The sequence below is a fragment of the Triplophysa dalaica genome, chromosome 2 (genome assembly GCF_015846415.1).
Source record: "Triplophysa dalaica isolate WHDGS20190420 chromosome 2, ASM1584641v1, whole genome shotgun sequence".
Taxonomy (NCBI): Eukaryota; Metazoa; Chordata; class Actinopteri; order Cypriniformes; family Nemacheilidae; genus Triplophysa; species Triplophysa dalaica.
In genome coordinates, this window is record NC_079543.1 from 20362460 (window position 1) to 20372956 (window position 10497).

Below are 10497 nucleotides of genomic sequence, written 5' to 3' on the forward strand. Positions count from 1 at the left end.
GTTGTCACAATTTTGGACGAGTTGTCACAACAGGACCTGCCACTAAACTGCTTATTACAAGCTTTTCAGACAGGGCCGGGCCTGGGGGATAGGGGTACAAAAAATATACAGCTGACAATTAAAATAATGAAAAAATGTTATCATTTGTACTTTCTTTGTATTATCTATCTAGGCCCGTTTTCAACAAAAAAATGTAAATAGTAAAGCAATTATGAAACACAAACACACACAAAACAGCAACATTTAAAAGGGCAACATAATAAATATCAAACAAGGAGCACACAGCTTATATTGTCCAAATAGTAAACATTGTAAGCTTTCTAAAACAATGTTTCTATATTTAAAGATATTTATAAATGGCTCATACTTCACTGATAATGATTATGTTATCATGATGTTGGTAACCGAACAACGGTACCCAATGACCTGCATTGGTTTTGTATCCAAACAATAGAAGAGAATAGGTACCGCCATTGTTCGGTTACCAACGTTATCCAAAACATCTTCTTTTGAGTTCTGCAGAAGAAAGTCATACAGATTTGAAATGACCAAAGGGTGAGTATAAATGATGAGAGAATGTTCATTTTTGGGTGAACTATTATTTTAACTTTGAGGGAAATTTAATAACACATTGTCTGATGTTAAAATTCTTCAATTAGTTTAATAGCTATATCACTCAAGGAGATTCCCCTGTTTCATAGATAGAATAATCCAGGTGCCATATTTTAAACCAAATTGCATGTTATGAATAAACTATGATTATCTGTCTTTCATAAAGAATGAAGTTGTCTTCTCTAGCCAAACAAACTGTTTATCTAATAAAACAGACACCAATTGGAAACGGTCAGGGAAATAATTGACTCTTTCCTCTGGACACATTAAAAATGAAAACCAACCCCCATGTGTGAAATACAAGTCTCTGAGAAGGCTTCTGTCTATTCTCACACACAGAAAACGCCTTTCATACAATCAATGCACTCAACACACCTTCCTTTCTCCCAATCCAGAGACAATGTGGAGAGAAAATGATAGAGAGAGAGGGAGATCGGAAATACTTCCTCAATGCTTAAAATAACAAAGGCCCGCAGGTGAATTTCACATAGCAAAAAGCATCAGAAGTGTACAAAATTACATTCCTTAGACATCTCTGGTTGCAGAGTCACCCCATAGTGACACAGCAAAAGCAAATAAAAATCGATCACAGAAATTTTACTCATTCTGAAAGGAAATGTTGAAAATACATAAATGATGATGTATGAAGACGTGAGGAAAGAATGAAAGAAAAAGAAAAACATGTGGAAGGTCAGTATGTTCTAATGGATGATATTTGTTCTCTGTTCATGGATGGATTTGAGACTTTGAATGTTAAAATGTTAAAACTTCTGCCTAAAGAGGGAGAGTATAAACGCACACCATCTCCCACACAAACACACGCACTTTCATCAACATGCAGCCCAAAAACATACACATAATGGGTAATTTGCAGTCTCAAAACATATACACCACCCCCTCAAGCCAAAACAAAAAAACACAGCCAGAGGAAAACTGTTATTGCTCTGAAGTCCCTTAGACCAGGAGACATAATAACACAGTTTTTGGTTTTAAGGCTTCAACTTTTTCCCCGGACGTTTCTTCAGAAATTCTTTAGTAGATGTTTGGATCATTTTAAAACTCCTATAATTGACTGTCCAAACAAATATTGAGGTGTTTTATCACCTTTACGTAAGATAGGCTAGCTCTTTTTATCGTAATGTATTTTCCCATATCTAAAAGTAGTTTCGGAATTTAGTTGACACACTTGGATGATGTGGGGTTTTCCTGTCACACCTTTATTTGCCACCTACATACAAAAGGACAGCTTTACACTGTCACATATCAAGGATCTGGACTGAAACATTATGTCTGGACAAAATAAGGAGCAAGTATGGTCACAAAAAGAAAACAGTTTAATAACTGAATCTACTTATTTATTTATTTACTTAAAGGAATACTTCACCCCAAAAATGATGTCATCGTTTACTCATCCTCACGTTGTTACAAACCTGCTTACATTTCTTTGTTTTGCTAAACACAAAGGAAGATATTTGGAAGAATGTCGGTATCCAGAAATATCTCTTACCCCATTGACTCCCATAGTATTTATTTCCCCTACTATAGAAGTAAATGGGGTTCCTTTGTGTTCAGCAGAATAAAACTAGCTGGTTCAGTCACATGATGAACAGACTCTTTCATTCATACATATACACATTCTTGTATTTTTAGGTAGTGATAAGCTTTGACTTAGATGATTAAGACTCATTCAGAGTAAATTGAGTGAATAATTGGTTAGACCGATTCAACTTGTGTAAAACATGATTTTGTTTTCCTTGACGTTGAAATGTAGGTGCACCATTGACTCATTGACTTACGAAACAGTAACACAGCCAACTGTAAAAACGACATTTGAAAATATTTACAGCTTGACATGTTTCTACAATAAATAAATCGCCCAATTCTTAGTCATAGCTGTCCAACCTTTGCTCTTTTCAATCAAAGTCATGGGATTTCCTTGAAATGGTCCCTTGACTGTTTTGAAGGTAAGCAAAACCAAAATGACAAAAGATTGTGTTATTATTATCATCATTACTATGCAATTCTCATTGGCTTATCCCGAAAATGTGTAGTGTTATTTATCAAACTTTGAGAAATATTTCATATTTCCACATTTACAGTAGTTCTAAGTAATAAACAACACATTGATGCGAATGGAATGGAAAGGGAGTTGTTTTACAGTGGGAGATGTTTTCTTGCTTCTTTCAACAAAAGGTCAAATCCCCCTCAAATTAAGCCCGCAGTAACATATAAAAGGAACACATTTGCCAAAAACCAGCCATTTGGAAATCAGATTCTCATTTACCACAAGACTCCCGTACAAAGTGGCAAAAAGTATATTTTGACTGAATGAGGGTGACCTTGTCCTCTAGCTGCACTTCAATAACAGGACTGTACAAAACGATTGTAACCTCTCGCTCTACTACTATCACTCCATTAACTCCTACACTCATTCACCTTCCTGGCGCGTGAAAGGGGTAGTTAACCGAGAGGCTTTATTTAATTAAGGTGAAGAACAAACTCACCGGTTTTGCAATTGGGTTTGGTGCATCTAGTCACACATAGATGACACATTTTACTCTTAACCCCCAATCCAGCTTTGATAAATATGTATCAAAACAATGAAAATACTATCAGCGAACAAATTTGTGATTAGAATTACTAAGGTTATTGGATGTGTGTTTTTTTGTATGGTGGGTATTTGGTGTGAGGGGCTTGTGCGCGCGTGTAAGGAGGATTTTAGGGTGAAAGCAGAGCGCGTGTTCTTAAACCCCTATGCTGTTCAATTGTTCTCCTCTCCATCTCTGCCCCGCTTTTCAGATTAAAGTTTATTGCACAAATTCCACATCAGCTTACAGCATAACATCCAAACCTGTGACTCTACAAAACCCACTCATCTTTAACCTGAATTATAATTACTATAACTATATAATTGTGCGTTTTAGCAATGTAGGTGTTTGATGAAGCACTTTTTTCATGAAAACATGTCACACAGATGCAGTTTTTTGCTCTCCTTTTTCAGTCTGTATCCAAAGTTCATGTAGTTTAAAAAAAACACACCTGTGTGTATGGTGTGAGGGGGTTTCATTCCAGCAAACAATTGTCTATTTTATGTGCGAAGACCCAGCTGACACAACATTGAAGATTACTCAACTTCGCTCCCCTTCCTCCATGTACTTTTATAATGCCATCTAGTGGACTACAGAACCGCTCAGTCAGTAACTGGGTCATGCATGCTATATGCAACATCATATATAAGTTCAGATATTATTTAAAATATTCAAATATATCTGAAAATTGGGAAAACCTTACAATCGCGAAGGCTCAGCAGGAAGCACAATGAGAAACAAGCTTTAGTTAGAGCTTGTGAAAATGAAAAGGGATGTGCAAAACGGTATAGTGAAATCAGAGACCCAACAGTCAAGAGTAAAATTGTAGTAATAGGTGATGATACATTACAAAGCAAAGTGCCAAATACATTTTAAAGTATAATTCAAGTGTTTGAATTATCGAAAAATTGAAATACTTTGTCTGCCATGCTGATAAATTGTCCACCTTATGAATTGATCAACGACGTTGCTTGCTTATAGCCAGTTATTAAAAATAAGGTTTGTAATAATAAGGAAATTGTAGTGCATAAGAGCACTGAATAGATGGGAACTCATTCAATAATGTTTAAAAAGCATCTAGGGTGATGTAGGATACTGGTTGATAAAATGCCTACATTTGAAAAATGACTAAGTTTTTGAACTTCATAGGCAAGACTAAAAGGTGTTTGAAGATGCTAAAACAGTGGTATTTATTTACCTTTTGGGGTGTCTAGTAACAACATAATGTATCTACTTACATACGAGTTGCGTATTAAGTGTAGCATTATTTTAAAAGAATAACAGTTAGGAAAATGTGTTCTTACTCATAACAAATGTTTTGAATCTGCTGCCTCCTGGTGGTCGGTTGTGAGAACCATAATTTGCTGCACCCGCTCTGTGTTTAAGCTGCTTTTCTTGCGCCTTAGTAAAGGTCTTTGCACATACAGTCGGACATTATTTTTTATGACGGACGAAAATATCGGAGGCAGTGTATAAATGTGATTGACACAACGTGAGGTCGTATTTATTTTTTAACGTGCGGACATTTCCGACGCAAATTTCGGACTGATATTTTTTCACGTTCTCTTGAGGTGGTTTTTCATCTTTGCGAAAAAGGCTTATTGCGAATAATGGGAGATGGAAACGCATTTAATAAGCGGAATTCGCCACTTTGGATGGAGACCCTTCTGATAAATAAATAATAACTCACATGACTATATTAAAATGGCACATAGGTGAAGATGTATTCCGTATTCACCTATCATGTAATGAACATTTATATTAATAATAGCCCTATATGTTGTTAATTAATATATATAGTTTTTCATTCCTGACTTTTCAAGTCTAGGCAACTCATAGAAGCTTTCCTGTGGCTCAGTGGTTAGATCATGGTTTGAGCAACGTTAAGGTCATGGGTTCAATCCCAGGATTCTCAAGATGCAAAGTCACTTTGGCTTAAAGTGCACAAAAATATGAAGTACACTCCATGCAGCCGATCCCTGGACAGACTAGTCCCAGACTAACTCAAATGTTAGAGGTGTCTTGATCAAAAACTACTTGGATTTAACATAAAACGTGTTGGTCAGACATATCGCGTATACTTTGCAAGGCTGCCCGCGTACATGTAGGAAAAAGGAAGTATGCCACATTTGACAAAGGCCTAGTCATGGTTTAAACTTATCCCTGTGCGGGAAACCGCCCCTATATGTAATAAAATGCACCTAAATCATGGAATGAGGAACCATTGAAAATATTGCACAATTTGTTAACAGCCTATTTGATTTACATAAAACATTATTATACGTCACTCTTAATTCTGACGAAAGCGACAGATGGGGGTAGGGGTGTGTCTGTTTTGATGATGATGGCTATGAGAAATTGGACACCCTGCCTTTAAATAACATGATTGATTTATTTATTAAAGAAGTCTTTTCAATGACATCTTTGTAACGCACTGTAGGCCTACTGCATATTAGCCCGCATTACCCATTGGGCCTACATGCAGCTTACTAACAGCCCTGAGGTGCCCCCCCCCATCACAATGTCCCGCCCCCATCAATTACCTTCCTTTTATGTAGATCTGTGAAAATGAGTATCACACAGTTCATAGTCATGATTTTTATTTTTTGTGGGTACAAAAAAATATCAGCATGCATAACTTTTAAGATTCTTCAAACCTTGAGCAGCCTGTTAAAACAATATCATTTAAATTGCAATACTTCAGACCGGTTTCTCTTTCAGTATCTAACCTTAATGTTCAGCAACACAACTGTTCCAGTTAAACCGTGGTAGTTTCTAAAAGTGACTTTGAGCAGTTTCCATTGGACACTGTGCTTCAAACACAGTAACTTTTCCAAACTCGGACTTTACTGACTTGTAGGAGTCAGCGTACTTTAAGGCTAATATATATTTCTAACGGATCCTGTCAAATTGAAACCGATGGATTCATTTGTAATCCATCCTGGTCAAAAGTCACAAAGAGGACACATTAATGTTCAGAAGCCAAGAGAGCAGCAAGTTCCACCAAAGTGCGCGTTGGTCTTCCAGACATTCCTTTCCGCAGGTAGGGAACTTCATCCTTGTTGGTCATCACACCCGCGATGTCCAGATGAGCCCAACAATCAGCTGTCACAAACTCTTTCAGGAAGGCGGCAGCTGTACAGGCACCTCCAGAACTGTAAGGTCATAGACAAATTCATTTCACTGATTTTGCCCTAACATGCCAACTGCTTTCAGTCACAAACTGGGAATGTTAAAAATAGATTTTAACAGTGCAAATGTACCGGCTGTATTTTCCAACGTTGTTCAGGTCTGCCAATGCACTGTCTTTTATTTGTTTGGTGTAGTGCTGAAACAGCGGCATCCTCCACACCCTGTCACCAGTAACAATACTGGCCTGGGAAGATAAACAGTAAATACATGAAAACTTTATGATGATACTGTAAGATTTTCATATTTTTTTACCTTCCATTTCTTTCTAATGGAAACTAAAACTCGTTACACAAAAAGAACACGTATACAAGAACACAACAAAAATGTACAATAAAGGGAAGGAGGAGGTTGTTTTAATAGAGATTTGTGTAATTTCCCTCATCACCTTATGCAGTCGTTCCCACAGCCAGTCTGAATTAGTGAACACTCCTGTTGCAGCAGAACCCAAGGCAACATCCATGGCACCTGCAAGAAGCATGAGTATTGATGGGAAAAAATAATATTAGCGTAAATGTACTTAAAAGCACAATGTAATGAAGTTTGTATGTGTGTTTACCTGTAAGTGTAGCTGCATTGATTATTGCTCTAGGACTGAAATTATGAGCATAACATAGGGCATCAGCTAGAATCAATCTGCCTTCTGCATCTGTGTTATCGACCTACCAGAGAAAAATAAGCATATGACCAACATTTCCTTAAAGAGATGGTTAAGCCAAATACTCCAATTTGCCATTTATTTACTCACCCTCATGCCATCCTAGATGTAGGTGACATTTTTTCTTGAGTAGAACCATAAAGAAGGTTGTTTGCCCACTCTGCTTCATATAATGGGAGTCTATGGGGTCCACCTGTCTAAGAGTTCCTAAAGCACATAATTCCAAAAAGCGGCTCCTGGGGTCATGTTGACGTTTCGTGATGCGAATCGTTTGATATTTTCATAAAACTGAACGTCATTATTAAGAATACTATCCATAATGTCCAGCCTCTGCACACAATCGCAATCTTCTTCTTGTAGTATTTGGTGGCGGATGGCATACCAGCATCTGGTACGTTTAGCGCCACTTGCAGATAGGGAGTGTTGAGGCTGTACAGTATGGCAAATATTATTAAAAATGACGTTCAAATTTATTAAAATATCGAGCGAGTCACTTCACAAAACGTCAATATGCTGCCAAGAGCCACTTTTTGGAATTATGTGCCTTAGGAACTCTTAGACAGCTGGACCCCATAGACTCCCATTATATGAAGCAGAGAAGGCTGCAGATTTACCAAACAATCTTCTTAATGGTTCTAAAAATGTCACCTACATCTCGGATAGCCTGAGGTTGAGTAAATAAACGGCAAATTGGAGTTTTTGGCTGAAGCATCCTCTTAAATTTCTGTTCTTGGTATGCACAACCTAATTTATATTGACTGTTCAACCAACTGAGCAAAAACAAGGAAACCAACCAGTACAGCCAGTGTTTATTGTGCCATTCAATAAAATTTCTGCATCTAAATAGTAAGTTTCTTATTAAAGGTATAGTTTATCCAACAATGAAAATTCTGTCATCTTTTAATCACCGTCAGGTTGTGCCAAACCAGTCTAAATTTCTTCGTTCCACAAAGAAGATATTTGTGAGAATGTCGGTAACCAAACAGATCTCATAGCCCATTTGCTGCCACAGTAGGGAAAATAAATACTATGGGAGTCAATGGTGGACAAGATCTATTTGGTTACTGACATTCTTATAAATATCTTCCTTTGTCTTTAGAAGAACACCAGGTTTGGAATAATCCGAGGATGAGTACATGATGACAGAATATTCATTTTTGGGTGAACTATCCCTGTAAGCTGTTTTTCAGTGTGCACACCTCATCATTTAATTTGAATTCTTGTTTTGGCCTTTTATTTAGAAATCATGTGCTGTGAAGATGCTGTGCAGAGCATGCAACACATTGCTGAAACACATCTTATTTCCCTGACTTAAGGTATTCATAGTAAATGTCATGAGCAGATAATACCTGGATGGTTTTGCCATTTTTGGCCCGGACAACATCACCCGGCTTGTTTGCTTTTCCACTCGGCATGTTTTCGCACAATGGTGCCAAACCTGAAACAAGAACATTACGTTAACACAGTTAACAAAAACAGAGCTAGCAAGTGTCTTGTGCAACGGACACACCGATGATGTTGACTGGTAGTTTTAGGGCGGCTGCAGTGACAATAGCAGAACACACAGTGGCAGCTCCGCCCATATCTGCTCTCATGGCATCCATGCCTGATGATGGCTTCAGAGAGATTCCACCACTAGGACACAGAGGATATTGGATTCAAATTCACAACTGTGTGGTTGTTTACATTGCCATTTTTAGGCTCCGCCAATATGCTGTTACCTGTCGAAGGTGATTCCTTTACCCACCAGCACAAGGGGAGGTTGCGAAGAGTCTAAAGCGCCTTTGTAATGCAGCTCCAAAAAGACAGGAGGCTCCTCTGAACCTTTGGACACACTGAGGAATGCCCCCATTTGCTCACTTTCAATCCAAGACTGAGGCCTTACGGAATGAGAAAAAAAGAGATGGATATGTTGAGTCATTGTGGGGTCCACCAACTTGTCATTTAAAAACTAAGATGGATAAATACCAGGTACACAAACAGGGAAATTGAACTTTGACATCTACCTCTTATGGACAGTAACTCTATCTGCAAAGGGTGAGAGCTTCTGTTCTATCGTGTCTGCGAATACTGTAGGAGTCATGTAATTGGCTGGCGCTTCCATCAATCGTCTGGCTAGGTTCTGGCCTTCCCCATACAGAACACCTTTCTGCCATGATGCAGAGTCCACACTGCTAAAAAAATAAGACTCTCATAAATGAAATCATACAATAAAGGGGCAAATTGAATTATGAATAATCAAATATATTTCATATACCTCCCATGTGGTTGAGTCGTGACGCGGATCTTCTTCTTGGTTTTGAGATCGTCGTACTCAAAAAGGCCGAGCACAGCACCCTCTGCTGCTGACTGCCCATCTCCACATGGGTCCACCTCGACTTCAGCAACCTGCAGATCCTGGAGCTGCCTGCAGCCCGCTGAACAAAACATAGACAGCAATGTAAAAACACAGTTAAGTACATATCGAGAAACTGTAAATATCTTGTTCACACCAATAACAGTGTTCTACCCCACCCCCAAGAAATAAAGCATTTTATTAATTTAAAAGATTTAAGGACCATTTTTTTGCATTGTGGTAAAATAAAAAAATACTAACGGATGTCTAAATTACAATACTTTAATTTAGTATAATAAAGAATAATTATTATTCTTCATAATAATTTTCAATTGGTGCTTACCTGACACCGCAGCACGGACGCTTTCCTTACGATTATCCCAGTTCTCTCTCCCACATACACCTGCATCACTCTTACCAAGACCCACGACAACTACACTAGGAAAGTCCTTAAAAAGAAGACAAATCTTATTAAAACAATTGACTGATATATGACTCATCTCATGAGGGCATCTGAAGGGCAGCCAAGATCACCTGATGTAAACCATAAAAGATCCTGCTCTTTCCTGTCTTCAGAGGAGGTCCAGATCTACAAAGCAAACATAAAAAGTGGACGTGAGAAATGGATTGGGACGGACGTTACATTCAATCAAATTATGAACTAGGAAAAGTCAAACCGCGACTTACAACGAGAGCAGTTCTGACAGCTTTCCAGCGAGTGATCTGTCAATCGCGGCCGCAGACTCCGTGAAATGTATCCGATCACTGTCTGACTTTGTCTCATACACGCCTAAAACTAAACCCTTAAAAAACAAAGTTAGTTAGCTTTGTGTACAAACAAGATATTTACAGTCACCTATCAAGACTTACTTTCTTTGCACTTGAGGTGGCATTAGAACGTGAAAACAGTCGACGATTATGTTTTCGTATTGCAGAAAGCAATACGCTTTTAAACGGCATCAGCATCGTCACTAAATTACTGAAAAAGACTTAAATCTGAATCAACAGACAATTCTTAGAAAGCTCAACACGTGACATCAGGAATGGCGTTATTGATAGTCGCACGCATGACGTCAACAAAGCACGACAGTATATTCGAAAATAAAAGTCACATT

General features: G+C 38.0%; 1 protein-coding gene across 2 annotated transcripts; it reads right to left on the bottom strand.

The window, feature by feature from the left end:
• Positions 1–5783: 5783 nt before the first annotated feature.
• Positions 5784–10441, bottom strand: lap3 (leucine aminopeptidase 3). 2 transcript variants are annotated; one of them, XM_056766541.1, is made up of 13 exons: positions 10253–10441; positions 10070–10185; positions 9917–9971; positions 9726–9831; positions 9305–9464; positions 9054–9218; positions 8769–8927; positions 8558–8682; positions 8397–8485; positions 6949–7051; positions 6778–6857; positions 6464–6576; positions 5784–6355 (listed from the first exon to the last, which is right to left on the bottom strand). In XM_056766541.1, the coding sequence occupies exons 1-13, from the start codon at positions 10346–10348 to the stop codon at positions 6169–6171; spliced, it is 1554 nt and encodes a 517-aa protein (XP_056622519.1). In that variant the 5' UTR covers positions 10349–10441; the 3' UTR covers positions 5784–6168. The 2 variants fall into 2 exon arrangements, with proteins under 2 accessions (XP_056622519.1, XP_056622510.1); XM_056766532.1 differs by having other exon boundaries at positions 9054–9221.
• Between the last annotated feature and the right edge of the window lie 56 nt (positions 10442–10497).